Raw genomic sequence first — 18,800 nt, forward strand, 5'->3', positions numbered from 1 at the left:
GCTGAGAACCCCTGGTATAGGAGCTTCTGTGTTCTCGCTATACTTTTGATGTCAGTGAACCATTCCCTCATGTTATGTTGATAATATTTGGCAACATGGTGATCGCTTGAGACCGAAACTAGTAGAAAACAGTAAAAATTGTTAAAATAACAACTTCTGGTGGTTTTAAGATGTCTTTTCTGGTTCTTTTCAGTGACGCACTGTGTCTTAGGAAATATGGTCTGCAGAACAAAAAAGATTCATTGTTTCATTCTCCTCGTCCCATATGATGGGGAATGGTCTGCCAGCGGTACGAATAGCTGAAAAGTCTAAAATATGCGTAAGATCGAAACTATATACCGTGAATAAATAGCAAAACATTTTTTTACTTCTATATCGATACCCCACAATCCGCATTACGGTGCTTGGCGGAGGATATCCTGTGCCACTACTAGTCAATTCCTTTCCTCTTCCACTCCCAAATAGAACGAGAGGAAAAAAGAGTAGGCATATGCCTCCGTATAAACCCTAATTTACCGCATCTTATCTTTGTGGCCCTCACGCATAATGTATGTTGCAGGCAACGGAATTGTTCTGCAATCAGATCAAATGCTGGCCCTCTAAATTTCCTCAGTAGTCTCCCTCGAAAAGAACGTTGCCTTCCCTTCAGGCATTCCCTTTTGAGTTCCCGAAGCATCTCCGTAACACTTGCGTGTTGTTCGATGCTATAGGTAACAAACAAACCTAGCAACTCGCCTCTGAATTGCTTGGACACCTTCCTTTAAGCCGACCTGCTATGGATCTCAAACATTCGAGCAGTACTCAAGAATAGGTTGCACTAGCATCCTATATGCAGTCTACTTTACAAATGAACGATACTTTCCTGGAATTAGCCCAATAAACCGAAGTAGACCATTCACCTTCCCTTCCACTATCCTCAAGTACTCATTCGACTTCATATCGCTTGGCAACGCTGTTGTTGTTGTTGTTGTTGTTGTTGTGCTCTTCAGTCCTGAGACTGGTTTGATGCAGCTCTCCTTGTTACTGCATCCTGTGCTAGCTCCTTCATCTCCCAGTACCTGCTGCAGCCTTACGCCCAGATATTTAAGCGAAGTAACAGTCTCAAGCAGGACACTTCTAATTCTGTATCCGAACATTGCAGTTTTTTTTCTATTCATCCGCATTAACTTATTTTTCTTCATTTAGAGCCAACTGCCATTCATGATACCAAGCAGAAATTTTGTCAAAATCATCTCGTATCCTTCTATAGTCACTCAAGTTCGACACCATACCGTACACCACAGCATCATCTGCAAACAACCGCTGATTGCTGCACACCTTGTCCGCCATACCATATATGAGTCTCAGGAATTCTGAGACCATGTCAAAACCTCAACAGTAGTTGCTCATTCTACCACGGACATACAAAGAGAAGCGAACAGGGGTCTTCACATTATATATGTAGATACAGAAGATTTAATAAAATATGTTTTATTTACTTATAATTATTTACTTATAATTTATTTACTTATAAAACAGAAGTACAACTTACATTTTATGTTTGCATGCAGTAGTGTTCGTGTATTATGCTTCTGATGGATGACGAATGGAATTTATGTTATAATTCCGAAAAGAAAATTTTTATGTAATATAATTACACTTTTAAAATTTTGAGATTTTTTTTTACTTGACTTGTACTGTGAAATCTAAATTCTTGCTAAATTACGTGATTCAACAGTAACAAGAAGTACTGTATAGGGTTTGATGAATGAATTTGCCAGTATCAAAACATGTGACATGAATGGTCGAATCTTTTGACTGCATTGACTCAGAAGCTTAAATCATTTACGGATCCAAGAAACGATAGATCTTACAATTAGTCAGTGAAATAAATTTGAATATGATACACCAACCTGTTCAGGAGAAAGAGGCGTCCTAACAGACGGACAAAATGGTTCAAATGGCTCTGAGCACCATGGGACTTAACTTCTGAGGTCATCAGTCCCCTAGAACTTAGAACTACTTAAACCTAACTAACCTAAGGACATCACACACATCCATGCCCGAGACTGGATTCGAACCTGCGACCGTAACGGTCGCGCGGTTCCAGGCTGTAGCGGCTAGAACCGCTCGGCCACCCCGGCCGGCAACAGACGGACAGATGGATAAAAAACGACAAAAATTTTTGTTCGAGATAGATGATTACACATTAACAATTTTCTGATTTTTTTCATTGCTTGTACTGCAAAACCTTGCTTCTTACCAAATTTCGCTGTTCTAGGTCAACAGGCCAACGGGAAATCCCTATACGTTCGGAAGGGGGAGTTTTCGAGTATCAAAATACGTAATATATATGGCCTTAACTTTTGATTGCATTGACTAAGAAGCTTTAAATTTTCACTCCACAAAGGGATTGCAGACTTTAATACGTGGCGTAAATTTGAACTTGATATTTCTACTTGTTCCTGAGAAAAATTGTTCTAGACAGTCGGACAGATAGACAGACATACAGAGAGACGGACGACAAAGCAAGGCTATAGGACTACCGTGTTTACAGGTTGACGCACGGATCCGTAAAAATAAAAAAATAAAAATATTTAAAAGACGTTGCTGACGGATAAAGATGTTAAAAAGTAACCTGCACCGTCACTAAAAAGCTGGAGAACTTGAACCAGGAAGAAATTGTAGGGTATGGCTGTAAGCATAAATGTTCGTTTGCTAGTATCTGTAGAGAGGAAAGTAGGTACTGAAGTGGACGCAGTGGACGAGGGATCGCAGACAAGGAGGAGTATCAAGCGTGGGTATGACTGTAATATGAAGAGGAGAAGGGACAGGGAAAGGTAGAGAGGGAAGCGAGAAGGCGGGTTCGTTACATGGGGTGGTAGAGGTGATCTTGATGATGAAATCCCATACCTAGTGACGGAGCGTAGGGGATGATGCGGGAGCCCGCACCGCTTTACTAGGCAAGGTCCTAGTGGAGGTGGTTTGCCATTGCCTTCCTCCGACCGTGATGCGGATGAATGATGATGATGAAGACGACACAACAACACCCAGTCATCTCGAAGCAGGAAAAATCTCTGACCCCGCCGGAAATCGAACCTCGGGAAACGAGAACGCTACCGCGAGACCACGAGCAGCGGACTGTGGTATAGGTGTGCAAGAATAATAGCTGTTGCGACGGATAGACGGATAAATATCGGGGCATATTTCGTTTTCTGAGAGGGAGATGGTCGGAAATTTGGTTGGGAACGGATGTGGGGGGGGGGGGGGGGCATGTAGTCGTGAAATACAGGGTGATTCGTATAAATCTGAACTACTTCCTCGGAAAGCTCGTAAATTCGGGGAAGTTGTTTTAATGATCTCAGTAGCGCTGAGAGAACAAGAAGTACTGCCCGTTGGTGCCAAGTTGACTGTCGTTCCTGCCCATGTTGTCTTTTGTCCGGTATAACGCCGCGCTTTCTCGCCTCGTTTTACTTCGTTTGTAGTCTCGTTGGTCACGGTTTGTGGAGTCTGCGAGTGTACAGTTCGGGTCGCGTGACAGTAGCGAGCAAATTAGCGATTCGATCGCAGTCTTTAACTGGCAGTAACATGGAGTACACACTTCGAGAGCGAGTTGTTATTGTGAAAACATACTGGAAGACAAACTTGTTGTTTACGACATGACAGACATTCCAGAGAAAATTCTGCATGCGCGATGTTCCAGAAAAGCTAACAATTTTATCATTTGTAAAAAAGCTGTTGACAACCGACGAGCTAAACTGTTGTAGTTGTAAACACAAACCACCACTCAGTGCAGATGCTATTGATAATGTGCAGAGAAGTTCTCTCCAAGGAAATCGTTGCATCGATTGAGCCAGGAGACAGGCATTTCATATGGCACATGTCAGAGAGCTCCGATGAAATCGGCATTGCGACCACACAGAGTGCACGTGATGCAAGAATGCAAGAAACAGATCATGAGAAAAGAATGCGTTACTGTCGATGGTATCAGGGGTTTCTAATTCAACAGCCTCTCCATAACTTAGTTTACAGATGAGGCATGGTTGCATCTTCCAGGTTACACCAAAACACGAAACAGTAGACGCCGGGCTGGTGTTAACCCCCATATTGTCCACGAAACAGCACTGCATGATGAAAAGGTTGGAGTGTGGTGCACGGTGTCAGCTTCCAGAATTGTTGGCCCCGTTTTCCTTGATACGACTGAAGACTCTACAGTTTACAAGGGCATCTTCAATACATTTGTGGAGCAGCTAGATGATGTCGAAACAAAACAGGTATTTTACAACAATATAGAGCAACATGACACATGTCTAGCGCTTCCATGCAACTTGTAACATGTGTCTATGGTGATCGATGATCTCAAAAAAATTGTGGCCCTCCCCGATCACCTGACCAACACCCCCTCCTTCCCCCCCCCCCCCCCCCCCCCACTCCCTCGTCAGGCTCCCGAGATATTTTCGTGTGGGGATATCTTAAAGGCGGAATTTACAAAAACAGACCACGGACAACTGCAGAAGTTCGTGAGGCCATTAGTCACGAAATAAACAACACTGGTGAGGATACACGTCGCAGAATGCTGCGGAATGTGGTGAAACGAATATAGTTGTACATCGATGTTGGTGAAGGGCACTTCCAGCATTTGCTGTGAGAAACTTGTATGTCTGCATGTATGTATGTAATCTCCAAGTTGTATATTGTCTCTCAAAATTGTAAATGTGTCCCATTATAGGTTCAAATGTTGTGACTCAATAAAGCAGTTTGCAAATTAGAGACGAGATGATATGAATGTTGAAGTTGAGTTTTCAGATAGTGTTGGATGTGCTTAGGTGCTCATTGTGTAGCAGGAGAGGTGGGAATTTGATAAGGGTGGTAAAGGGTACAATGAGGGAAACTAAGTAGATGTTGAAAGGGAGAACAGGGTGCATGACGGTCACCGATTTAGAGGGAGTAATAGAACGTTGGTGGAGAATACATCAGTGCAACACTGGCATAGCAGACTATAGGTCAGATCATGGTGCATGACGAGGATAGTGTGGGGGTGCAGTCCCCTTTTCGCCCAGTTAATAGGGTTTGTAATCTCATTCTGGTACGTGCTTTCTGTTGGATGGTTGTCAAGGGAGTTTTAGAGTCGTATTAATTCACGTGGAAACGTATCTGTGGTTCGTGTCTCTCATTCTCACTACTTACAAGCATGTTTTCCTTTCGCAGAATGACAAGCGACTTCCCTTCGCCATCCTCTGTGCCCTCGAGCTGATGGTAGCGTTTTCTGTGTCGTTCCTACCAGAATCTGCAATGCAGCGATTGCCAGAGACGTTAAGGGATGGTGCCGTCTTTGGCAGAGGGCAACCTTACTGGAGCTGGAAACCAAAACCACCTCTTCAGTACGCCACAGGATAAAGGAGTTCCAGAACTTCCTTACAGTGTAGTTCTACACTGGTCATAGAGTAGCAGCTGACATGTTAATGCGACGACTTCTTTCATGACTTGCTCGGCCTGCTATGAGTGGTTAACAGTGCAGGTCGAACTTTATTTCAAATCTGTAAACAGTAGCACGAAAACTAAGGCTGACCAGGATTAGATTATAAATTTACTCTCTGGTGCAACTAGCGACTCCTGAGAATCAATTTTTACAAGACACAGGCAATAATTACTGGACGAACTACTTGCAGGATCCATCTCCACGTCCATCTCCATGGTTTCTGTCTAACCACTTATGACCGCCCTATCCAATAAACGCTATACCAAACTAAACCAACATAGAAACCGCAACCACTGGCTGTCCAAAGAAATCAAAATATCACAATAGACTAAAACTACACGCTGCACAACTAACAGCCTTAATCTGAGGACTAATCCTGTTATTCCAACGTCACCTGGATTTATACCCCCTTACACCCACACCTTTAATTTTAACACTCCCCCAAAAATGATACTACGCAACTTTCCTCGCTCTCTGTATCCACCTACTACCTCCTCTCCCCCTCCCCCACCTGTTACACCTACAAGCGCTCCACATCCAATTCCAAAAAATATTTAATCGCCTCTCACAACCTGGCCTCGAAATCCCATCCAGAGATCTACCCATCCTTCCATCTTTAACAGAAGTCTCTTCTTGCTTCCATGTGTGTGTGTTACAGTTCGCAACCCCAAACCACTTTTCTGGGTCCTCCTCCTCAACTCTTCACTCCACATTCTTTCGAAAACGCATTTAAGCAGGTGAAATGTTAAACAGAATTATTATTGAGAGTGGTGTAATTATATATGGATATAAACGCCACCTACTCTTTGCATACATTTAGTTAAATGAAGACCGCCATTTAAAGGGTTTTTTTAAATTTTTTAAATTAAAAAACAGCAAATATCAGTATTTAAATTACAACCTGAAATATACGATAGCTTGTTTTAATAATTTTAAAAAGACGAAAATATTTTGTGTTTTTAAAGTTTTTTAAAGTGTTTATACGTTTTTTGACTGCTGTTCCTCAACAGCACCAATGTAAAATATAGATCTAGTTCTCTAATTTCGTCAATGTTTTTAATAAACATAGTAATCTTCTCATTATTTTTATCTTCACATTCTCACAGATTTTTACAAATTCTTGATGTTGTGATTGATATAAGCTTTAAGTGAGTTCTCTTATTCCAGTTCAACCATCCTGAAGCTAGAATATAAATATCAATCATTAATGTTGTTTTTCCTCAGCTTTGTAGCTATTACAGCATATGGAATAGAATTAGGTAAAAGCCTTCCATGCATATTTTCTGGTTTCACTCTGGAATTCTTATTTTTGGTTTGCAACCTGTTTCGGTATAATTAAATAAAATTTTATTAACATTACATGAGTCACTATTTCAGTGGAGTGGTAAGTCATCTGTTCTCAAAAAAGATTGACTGTACTTGCGTGAGAAAAGTTAAATAATTTGCTGTAGTTGGGTTTTATACATTTCTAACTCCATATATTGCACAAAAATAATAAATTGTATTATGATGGAGAAACGATAGAAATTCCTGTTTTCCAATGTAGTTTGGAAACATTTATTCATTCAACAAAGCCAAATAATCACATTAAATCATGTGAAATTTTAAATAGATTTATTATTGAGGGTGACATAATTATATATGGATATAAACTTTAGTATTAGAAGTGTGTTTGGATTCAGTAATCAAATTATTGAAAAACTGTTACTAATGATGTTCCTAAATTTATTCTGTTTGAATTCATCAGTATGAATTTTAATATAGCTGATGGAATGTTTGTGGAGCATACTGATCATTTTCATTGAGAAACTAGGCTTATTGCTTCATTCAAGTCCAATGCTGAATTTGGTGGACCAACAGCTCATGAACCACATTATGCTGTATATATTCCACTTTTTAATATTATACAGGAATTAGATCTAACTGTAACTGAAGAAAATTGTGATTTGATTGACTTCAATGGTGCCTCTGTAACAGTTATTTTAGAAATGGTCTAACAAATTTTTATCTTTAATCAATAGTTAACAAAACAGAGAGCCATCAGTTCTATTCATTGCCTGAGAATGGGAAATCAAAAAAGAATCTAAATATGCTTAACAGAGACACAAATATTAACATCAATATAGGAGACAAATGGCTTCATCCTGATAAAACTCAGTTGTACATGAGCTTTAATATTATTGGAGCTGATGATACAGGTTATACAGGGTGTTATAAAAAGGTACAGCCAAACTTTCAGGAAACATTCCTCACACACAAAGAAAGAAAATATGTTATGTGGACATGTGTCCGGAAACGCTTACTTTACATGTTAGAGCTCATTTTTTTACTTCTCTTCAAATCACATTATTCATGGAATGGAAACACACAGCAACAGAATGTACCAGCGTGACTTCAAACACTTTGTTGGAGGAAATGTTCAAAATGTCCTCCATTAACGAGGATACACGCATCCACCCTCCGTCCCATGGAATCCCTGATGCACTGATGCAGCCCTGGAGAATGGCGTATTGTATCACAGCCGTCCACAATACTAGCATGAAGAGTCTCTACATTTGGTACCGGGGTTGTGTAGACAAGAGCTTTCAAATGCCCCCATAAATGAAAGTCAAGAGCGTTGAGGTCAGGAGAGCGTGGAGGCCACGGAATTGGTCCGCCTCTACCAATCCATCGGTCACCGTATCTGTTGTTGAGAAGTGTATGAACACTTCGACTAAAATGTGCAGGAGCTCCATGGTGCATGAACCACATGTTGTGCCGTACTTGTAAAGGCACATGTTCTAGCAGCACAGGTATCAGAGTATCCCGTATGAAATCATCATAACGTGCTCCATTGAGCGTAGGTGGAAGAACATGGGGCCCAATCAAGACATCACCAACAATACCTGCCCAAACGTTCACAGAAAATCTGTGTTGATGACGTGATTGCACAATTGCGTGCGGATTCTCGTCAGTCCACACATTTGGATTGTGAAAATTTACAATTTGATCACATTGGAATGAATCCTCATCCGTAAAGAGAACATTTGCACTGAAATGAGGATTGACACATTGTTGGATGAACCATTCGCAGAAGTGTACCCATGGGGGCCAATCAGCTACCGATAGTGCCTGCACACGCTGTACATGGTACGGAAACAACTGGTTCTCCCGTAGCACTCTCCATACAGTGACGTGGTCAACGTTACCTTGTACAGCAGCAACTTCTCTGACGCTGACATTATGGTTATCGTCAACTGCACGAAGAATTGCCTCGTCCATTGCAGGTGTCCTCGTCGTTCTAGAACTTTTAGAATTTTTAAACTTTGTTGTGGTAGGGTTGTTAGAAGGTGGGTGCTCTAGCTGGGATAGGCAGCGCCAAATATTCAAAAATTAACTGTAGATGTGTTTCAGGAAAAAGTACACAGTGAATCTGTTATGAAAAACATCGACAAAAACCTGACAATCAAAAGGAGACAACCACAGGACGAAAAATGGACGCAAAAAACAATGGGACGACAAAGGATTTAAAATAAACACTACGACTGGATTCTGACGGAGAAGACTTCAGCTATAAGTTAAGTAAAAATTCAAACGAATTTTGTAATTTGGTATTGTCATTTCTAGTGGTTCATTTTCTGTTAACAGTTAATAACGGATAAAATTAATGAACAGGAAGAAATAGTAGGGGGGTTCCACAAATTGATAAGTTAGAATTAATTATGCAGCTTCTGAGTAAGCAGAATGAAAACATAAATAATTTAAGATCTGAAATGAGGGCTGAAATTGACGAAAGGTTAGGGGAGAATTTGAATAAGCAATTAAATGCATTAAAAACTGAATTAACTGAGGTCAAAAATACACTGGAAGGTAACTTAAAGGAGGTACGAGGGCGGTTCAGAAAGTGACCTCCGATTGGTCACAGTGCGGGTTATGGGGGGAGTAGCGACGCCATCTGTGCGTTCACGCACTCAACAGGTCAGTCGGCATCAAGCCGTGGTCGAGTGAACGTCGTACCTGCGCTAGTTTAGTTTTTGTGGCAGTTTGAAATGTGTGCTGCAATAGAAAACCCCGCTAAATGTGAAGTGCGTGCTGTCATAAGGTTTTTTACAGCCAAAGATATTCTGCAGCAGCTATTCATCGTGAGCTTTGTGCCGTGTACGGACCAAGAGTTATGAGTGAAGGAGTTGTCCGTGAATGGGTACGTTTATTTAAAAGTGGACGAGAAAACGTTCATGATGAAGAGAGGAGTGGTAGACCATCATTGGTGACTGACGAACTCGTTCAGACAGTTTATGCAAAAGTTCGTGAAAATCGACGTTTCTCAATGTCGGAGTTGTCTACTGGTTTTCCACAGATTTCTAAGACTCTCTTGTACGAGATAGTGACAGCAAGATTGGGTTACCGTAAGTTCTGTGCACAATGGGTGCCCAAAATTCTTTCCGACCACCACAAAACTCAAAGAATGGCCTCTGCATTAGACTTTCTGTCACGTTATGAGGACGAAGGAGAACCATTGTTAAACAGAATCGTGACCGGTGACGAAACCTGGATTAAGTACGTGAACCCTGAGACAAAAGAACAATCAAAGATGTGGGCACATTCAAATTCGCCTACCAAACCAAGAAAAGCCTCGCAAGATTTTTCTGCCAGAAAACTGATGGCAACGGTGTTTTGGGATGCCAAAGGGGTGTTGTTGGTTGAATTCATGGAACATGGTACGACCATTAATCAAGACGTGTACTGTGAAACAATAAAAAAGTTACGACAGGCTATACAGAACAAACGCTGACTTCCGGTATCGTTTTTTTGCACGATAACGCCCGTCCTCACTCTGCTCGCAGAACAACGGCCCTTCTTGAGTCCTTCAAGTGGGACGTTATCAACCATCCACCTTACAGCCCAGACCTGGCGCCAAGTGATTATCACCTCTTCATGCATTTGAAGAAATGGCTCGGGTCACAGCGGTTTGATGACGACGAAGAGCTCAAAGATGCGGTCACAGGCTGGCTCCAGGCACAAGCGGGTGATTTTTATGCATAAGGAATTTCAAAGCTTGTGAAGAGATACGATAAGTGCCTCAATCGCTATGGAGACTATGTAGAAAAATAGTGCAAAGATGTAGTTGTAAGATGTATATATTAAAATATTTTTATTTAACTTGGTGTATTTTTTTAAATCAACCGGAGGTTACTTTCTGAACGGCCCTCGTAGAATCAAGGGTAGACAATGTGGAGAAAAACGTAATTGTTTTTTAAAATGAATTCATTGCTGAAAATAGTAACAGAGCCAGGGAAATTTAGGAACCTCAAAATGAAAATGAATCACTAAATGAAAAATTTATTGACTTGAAAGTAAACAGTGTTAATTAAGTCAGTAGTGTTGAGAAAAAGGTTGACAGTTTAGAATCGAATCTTACCAATAAATTAGACACATTAAAAACTAAAATAAATCGAGTTGAAGAATGTGTTGTTAACAAGAATTTGTACAGTCATGGACCAGCATGGTCGAACCTGTTAGTGAAAAGTTTTCCTTGCGATAATTTGCATCCAGTTGATTTATTGCACCATTGCAAGAACAATTTTGTGCCAGGAATGTCTGATAATTCAAAAATTAAATTTGTCAAAAAATTTCTTCAAGGGGAGGCCCTATCCTGGGCTAACCAAAATTTCGATCAGTGGGAAACCTTTGCAAATTTTGAGACAAGCTTCTTAAACAAATTTTGGTCAGAATCTGAATAGGGGAGGATTAAATCTGAATTTTTAAATGGACCTATTTTCAGAGGGAGAGTGGGCACCATGAAAGCATTTTGTAAAGATCAATTGAGAAAATTAATACATTTAGATAAACCTTTTGATGAAATGACACAAATAGATGCGTTGAAAAGAAGGCTACCTGAAAAATTTCAATGGGATTTAGTTCATGGGCCTGATGATTCAGTGGAAGAATTTTTAATATATGTGGATAAATTGGATAGGGCATTAGAAAGAGGGAATATGCAAAATTTTAACAATGGTGAACACCAACGGGGGGAGGGGGGGGGGGGTGGTATTCAAACAGGTATGGAGAGAGGAGAGAATGCAGAGACAATAGATATGAACAACACAGTGGAAACAATAGGGATCATAATGGTAATGACAGAGACAGGGATAGAAATTTTGGAAATAGAAACAGATGGGATGAGAGAAACAGGGGGAAACAAAATTGGAGATTAAACAGAGAAAGCAGGCAGGAAAACTCCGGACCGCCTCAATGAGAGTCCGCAGTTTTGGGGCGAGAAAATTTAATCACAATAGAACCTACAATAACAACTGGGAATTTACAGATAGAGGAAGAAAGAGAAATGTGACTTATTATTATAATAAAATCAGTGAAAGACAAAACAAATACACTCGACAAATAACAGACACTTATGTTCAACACCAAATTAATACTTTAAATTTTGATCAGAAATTTTGGGATACAATATGAGAAAATAATCATGTTGAAAGCAATAAGGTAACTACTTCTGCAAACAAGCCAGATGAGTATATTGCAACTGTGGCAGAATTTTATAATTGAGTAGAGAATAATAATCTATGTAATTCTGAAGTATCTGACAAACATTACAGCTCTGATTTGAATAAGTTATTTAATGAAAATGAAAAGTTATGCAAAGAGAGAGAGATGGAACTTAATGTGACTGTGGATAGGATGCATGATGAGGAAAGTTTCGATTTTGATGAAAATATGGAAGCTAATGATGTTGAGAGTTGTACAGAGGTAAGTAATGGTGAGATTAATGCAGTGAGTGAGTATCAAGTATTCGTTGAGATTATTTCAAGTGAAGTAGTGAAGTTATGTGATAATGAAGTTGATAATTGTGAGTATTATGATGAGGTAAGTGTGGTTAGCAACGAGGAAGAGGACACTCATGCATCTGAAGAACAAGTAAAGTCAAGTCAGTGTAACCAATTTAATGTAGCAGAGAACTGTAATGTTGTGCCAGCTAATAGTATGAAGTATTTAAACACACATACAAGTTCTGAAGGAAAAGGTGAAAATTTTTTTAAAATATTATGGAACAGTTGCAATTATAAAACAGATAGGGAAGAGTTGTAGAACTATTTAGCTAAAATTTGTGGAAGGTTATATCCTCACTGGTGGTAAAGTGTAAAATGTAATGAATATCTGTTGTATGCTCAACCTGTTGTATCCATAGATGATGATAATGAAAGTGTCAATGTGTGTGTGAAGCTGTTAAAACTGATCAAGAAAATAATGAGGGTAATTTTAGAGAAATTGAAAATGACCTGTTACATGAACCATTAAAATAAAAAGTAGAAGAATGTGAATTAGGGTGCCCATACATTAAAGGTAAAGTAAACAGTTGGGAGGGTAAATGTCTCATTGCTACAGGGACTCCTATTTCAGCTATTTCAGAAAAATTCAGAAATAAAACTAAAGACAGTGTTGATTTTGTTGAGGCCCCTGCGATGGGAGTAAAGATAAGAGGAGCTACAGGCAAACACAGTAAAGTCATCAAAAGTCAAGTATTTTTATCATTTGAAATAGAAGATGTAAGATTTCAGCAGGGTTGTCTTGTTATTCCAAGTTTAGAAGAGAACATATTGTTTGGCGTGGACTGGGTGTTAAAGGTAAGTGCTGCATTTAGCTGGAGTGAGATGAAGTTAATTGTGTGTGAACCCAAAAGCAATATTATTGTGTGTACATAACTGTTTATTATGCACTGTGGAGAATGTTGCAATCATGTCAAGAAAGTCATAGACTATGAAGAGAATTTGTACTGTTGTGATAACCAGCCTGAGCTAAATTTTTCTGGTCAAAATTATGAAAACCTAGTTAAAATCAAAGTAGAGGAAGCAATTAATCTGGACAGTGATCAAAAGAGACAGTTGGAAAATTTATTGTGGGAATTTCAAGATGTTTTCAATGAAAAACCTGGAAGAGCTAGGAATTATCAGCGCACTTTACACCTTAAAAATCATGAACCTTTTTTCCCCAAGCTTTATAGTATTCCTTTTGCAAAAATAAAAGAAGTAGAGAGTGAAATACAAAAAATGGAAGCATGGGGTATAATCGAAAGAAGTGACAGTGATTATAATAATCCTTTGGTGGTGGTTTTCAAACGTGGAGGTGGTGTTAGACTTGTACTTGATTCTAGGCATCTTAACAAATTTTTGAAAAGAGAAAATGATCATCCAGAAAACATAGATGAACTGTTACATAAATTTGAATGTGTGAAATTCATGAGCAGATTAGACTTAACTTCAGGCTTTCACCGAATTTCTTTAGAAATAAATTCTAGAAAATACACTGCATTTTTGTATGGGGGAAAAAGTTATCATTACTGTGCTGTACCATTTGGACTAACTGTTTCTGTTGCTGAGTTTATTAGAGCATTAGATCTTGTTTTGGGGGATGAACTACTGCCTAAACTTACTGTATATGTAGATGATATTTTGAATTCTGGAAAAACATGGGAAGAACATTTTGAGTTGCTAACACAGGTGTGTACAAAATTAAAGGAAGGGGGTATGACCCTAAAATTAGGAAAATGTAAATTTGGAGTAAGTGAATCGAAATTTTTGGGACACATTATTTCGGAAAAGGGGATTGAACCTGACAGAGAATAAAAATTGAAGCTATAGAGAATTTTCCTGTTCCTAAAAATAAAAAAACAATTAAAATATTTTTTTGGTCTTGCTGGATTTTACAGAAAGTATGTCAGTACTCAAGCTATGAATGCTTCTTGTTTATGTGATGTATTAAAGAAAAATACTGTCTGGGATTTGTCATCTGATTGTCAAAAAGCATTTGATAAGATAAAGAAACAACTTTCACAGAGCAGAATTCTATATAGGCCTGACATGTCTTTACCCTTCTGTTTAATGACTGACAGCAGTGATACAGGATTAGGAGCACACTTATTTCAGGAAAAGTAGTAAGAGATCATATTGAACACCATTCCATTGCATTTGCTAGTAGAGTGTTACAAAAGTATGAAAAGACTTACACTGTGACTGAAAAAGATTTTTTGGCTATGCATTGGGCTTTCAACAAATTTAAAAAATTATGTTCTTGGACACAAAGTAATTGCTTACTCTCACCACAAAGCACTAAGTTACTTACAGGAGTGTAGGCTTTATCATAGTAGAATCACCAGATGGTCATTATTTTTACAACAATTTGATTATGAAATTAAATATATTAAGGGGGAAGGAAAATGTTATTGCTGATGCACTTTCTATGTAACCTATCGGGCTAAATTTTGATAATGAAACAGGCATTGATGACAAAAATTGCAAAATTATCTTTTTGAAGGGGATAAAAGAGGAAGGAGAAATTTTAAAAATTTGTAATGACATTAGGAGATACCAAAATCATGATGAAAATTGGAAATTGGTAAAAAGTTATTTGGGAGTTAAGCAAAAGGTAGATGATTATTATAAGAACTGACAGCTTGCGACATTTACGGACCCCTCCCCAAGTCAAAAGGAGGTTACAGTTATATCTTTGGGATTGTTGACATATTCTCAAACTTCATCAAATTGTATCTATTAAGGAAAGCCACAAGTAAACAGATTACATCTAAATTAACCAGCGATTATTTCAACAAGTTAGGTACTCCCCAAGTAATCTTGTCAGACAGTGGCTCACAATTTACATCAAAAGCATGGGAAGATTTTGTTGAAAATGAAAACATAAAACATATTTTGATTTCAGTTTATCACCCGTCCAGTAATCCAGCAGAGAGGTACATGAGAGAGATAGGGAGGTTGTGCAGAACATATTGTAGTAAGAACCATCTAAATTGGATTGAATATGTAAATGATTTCGAAGATATAATGAACAGTTTGCAACATACATCCACTGGCTTTTCACCATTCGAAATTATGTTTAACAAAAGACCCACTAGCTTTATTACTGAACACATAGACTTTCCAGTTTGTCAAATTTTGTCACCTCAAGAGAGAGAACAAATTGTAAAAGACACCATGAAAAAACAAGCAGATTACAGAAAGAAAAGACACAATGCAAAAGGCAGGTTTTCACACTTTAATATTGGTGATTTGGTTTTGGTTAAAATGAAAGAAAAATGTAAACTTATGACTTTAGAATTAAAGCAATTTTTTGACATTTATATAGGACCATTTGAGGTGAAAGAAAATCCTCACCCAAATGCTTACAGATTGATCTATCCAAAATCTAGGAAATTATTTGGTTTGAGAAGTGTAACTGAATTGAAACCTTAAAGACTGATACCTAGAATGAAATTTGTAAATCTCAATAACCTAGAATACAAGGAAAATTTTTCACATTTTATATTGTTTATGAAGTTTGTTTCCTATCATGTGATATGGGAACTATATATGGTACTGAAGCTTACTCAATGTAATTTCTATTTTGATGACATGTAATGTACATACTATTCATTGAATATATGGCTAGATGTAAGAAAATAATTTATTGGTTGCTTCTGCATTTTATTTTCTTTGTGTGGTAGTACATGTGCTATTTTAGTTGTAGTTTACTCATGTTAGTTATTAGACATTTTAGTGAACATTTTGACATTCATGTTTTGTGCTTACTACTATTTTCTTCATGTGCTGATGTCATTAATGCTGAAAACATTTTGTTGCTGTTATTATACTTTCTGAGCCCATATGTTGGAAAAGACTGAAATTGGAATATTATGAACAGGCTATGCATGCTTATTTGCCCACTTGACAGTTAGCATGTATGAAATTGAGGACTTTCCACACTGTGGAATTAAATCATTCTTTTGTGTATTATTGGTGAACCATTCTGTCTGCCTATGGAGGCAACACACAGATAGTAACAATTGTCATTTTTCTTAATTTTGTCTTTTTATATAACATGTTTAGGATTAGCGTGATACCTTTTGATATTTTGCATATTATGTTGATGAAATTAAGAGGATGCTTGTTGTAAAATCCAACCACTACATTTGTCGTTTTCATAATATTTCTTCTGTTTTTGTAAGACTCATTGTAGCCCTGAGCACTTTTCTTCCTTTGTGCATGTCAAATTGTAGGTGTTTTTATGCTAAAGTTTGATTGGATCTGTATTGGGGGGTGAGTATTGGGATAGACAATATATATCAGTGATGGGTTTCTTAAGCTACTGTAGGGGGATTATCACTATCGTCCATTCTGCTATGTCTGCATTGTATTTTATATTGGTGGGCGGCTGTTAATATTCTGCACTCAGTTATATTTTTTGAGCCCTTCACTTTTATTTCTTATCCTACTGCCTGTCACTGATTCTATTCTATTTTTCTTCTTCTGCTGATGAGAGGGGGGCTAGGCTGAACTCTCCAGTAGTACCTATTTCTATCTCTCTTTTCCATCCACATATTTTGAGGTATCGCTCCTCCCTTGCTGCAGTGTCTATAATTGTACCATGTCCTCATGCTCTTCAATACAGATCAACAAGCAATTGTTTTCTTAAAAGCTGTCTGGTAATACTTACCAATGTCACAAATTGCATGTTAATGCAGTAACCTGTATCTGGTTGAATAACTTTGAAATTAATTTCCAAATTTATTTATATACTACCATACCATATTATAGTAGAGTAAAAATTCCAATTACTTTCACATCAGAATGTTGAAGGGCTATGGGTGATAAAAAGCTTGCTAATGACATGTCACAAACAAGATTTTTTTAAAAGTAATGTTAGAAAATGAGAAATTTAATGTGTGTTGTAATATATAGAATTTTTATTGAATATGAATCATAATTGTTAGACTTTTATAATCTTTCATATTATTTCTTTTACGTCATTCTACTAGTGTTTGATCATTCTTGGTGACACAATATAACACTGAATATTTGTGTAGGAATTTATACTGAACTGAACAGCAAAGCCTGTGCAATAATTTCAGATAAAGAGCCCACCAGCTAAAAGGAACTACATAAAGGGAATACCTATGGACCTGTTATTAGAGGAAAAACTTAACTAGGAGAACGGGAACTACAGTGGTGAAATGGACAGTGAGTTATATATAAATGATGGACTGAAAATAACAATTGGACTCTTGTTTGAAAAAATTTTAATACTTTCTTTATTATATTGCAAGGAGACATATTCAGTGGTCATGTACATAGTTGTAACTAAGATTCAAAAATTTTATGAGTTTTTGTTTGCATACAATATGTTACAGATTAACAGATATCATTTTGATATTTATGCGTACTGTTGTAAAGAGAATGAAGGGAGGCCTGTTGTAAAATTTGATAATTTTTGCAAGTTTGAAAAGATATGGTTAAAGCAACTTTTAATATATTACATTTCATTTCATTAATATTATACCACCAGGATCAAAAATCTCTATGTACTGTTTCAAAGATTATTCTATATAATGATTAACTTACTACCTTATTATCTTGCTTTTTGGGACACCCAATCCCATGCAGCTTGTGTATGGAATTGTGTGCGTGTGTGTATGGGGGGGGGGGGTTGTTATGGTACTTGAATTACGTAACCATTACGGCACCTCATCTGAACCTCTCGACAGCAGTAATACTCTACTGTGTTTGTGTTAACTACTTAACATATTTCCGAGACAACATTCAGATTTGGTTTCGTTTGTGATACATCGATATGTTTATATTGCAATGATATTATTCTTGTGTGAATTCTTTCTTTTGTCACTATGAACTTTGACTTACTTGTAACTCTGATTTTTGATCGCGTAAGTGATTATTAGTTAGTTGTTATGTTGTTAGAGAGTCGGACCTTGAAAAAGTCAAGTGTTGGACGTCATGTTGGAAAGACGCATAACGTAGTCCGCTTATAAAATGTGAACTTCAACAGTGACTGTCAGAGAGATATTTTCAAGTATGTTTTCTATTGTGAAGTGATGTTTTGTGTTTACGTGATATTGCAATAAAAGCAATTAAAAGGAAGTGTAACTTAATTTTGGAGTGCTGATTATTTTTTACATCACCATTGTCCAGCAAAAGTGTAATCTTCAAGGATGGTTTGTGAAGCGCATCTACAAAACTTTTGAATATAGCAGAATAAAAGCTATGCCTCTTTGCATCCAAGCTTGGAATCATAACCACCTAGATTTTCAACGATTGAGCCATGATTTTACGACGAGACCAGCGTGGGAAACACAAAAAGATGATTGCCTAGTTTTTTCATTACTACATAAAATGACTTTATTAACTGTGCTCTAATGACACCTGCCACATAATATGACTGTTGTTGCCCGAAAATGCAGTATTTAACAGCGTGAGCAACACCACAATCATTATTAAATTCTGACCTTTATTGTGGTAGGCTTGTTAGACTCTGTATTACGTAACTGTTTCGTATGGAATCAAGATTA

The 18,800-nt window shown here is 37.8% G+C and overlaps 2 protein-coding genes across 5 annotated transcripts in view; one reads left to right on the forward strand and one right to left on the reverse strand.

Annotated features, from left to right (window-relative positions):
- LOC126473439 (solute carrier family 22 member 7-like) overlaps positions 1–6,346 on the forward strand; it is a 555,641-nt gene extending 549,295 nt beyond the window's left edge. For all 3 annotated transcript variants that reach the window (XM_050100485.1, XM_050100484.1, XM_050100486.1), the window contains exon 9: positions 5,188–6,346. In XM_050100485.1, the coding sequence (XP_049956442.1) occupies positions 5,188–5,376 (189 nt within the window). In that variant the 3' untranslated portion in view covers positions 5,377–6,346. The remainder of the gene's footprint in view (positions 1–5,187) is intronic.
- The window catches only part of LOC126473441 (solute carrier family 22 member 21-like), a 401,751-nt gene that overhangs the window by 293,554 nt on the left and 89,397 nt on the right, over positions 1–18,800 (reverse strand). The gene's annotated exons all lie outside the window — the stretch shown is intronic.

The sequence above is a fragment of the Schistocerca serialis genome, chromosome 4 (assembly GCF_023864345.2).
Source record: "Schistocerca serialis cubense isolate TAMUIC-IGC-003099 chromosome 4, iqSchSeri2.2, whole genome shotgun sequence".
NCBI classification, from domain to species: Eukaryota; Metazoa; Arthropoda; class Insecta; order Orthoptera; family Acrididae; genus Schistocerca; species Schistocerca serialis.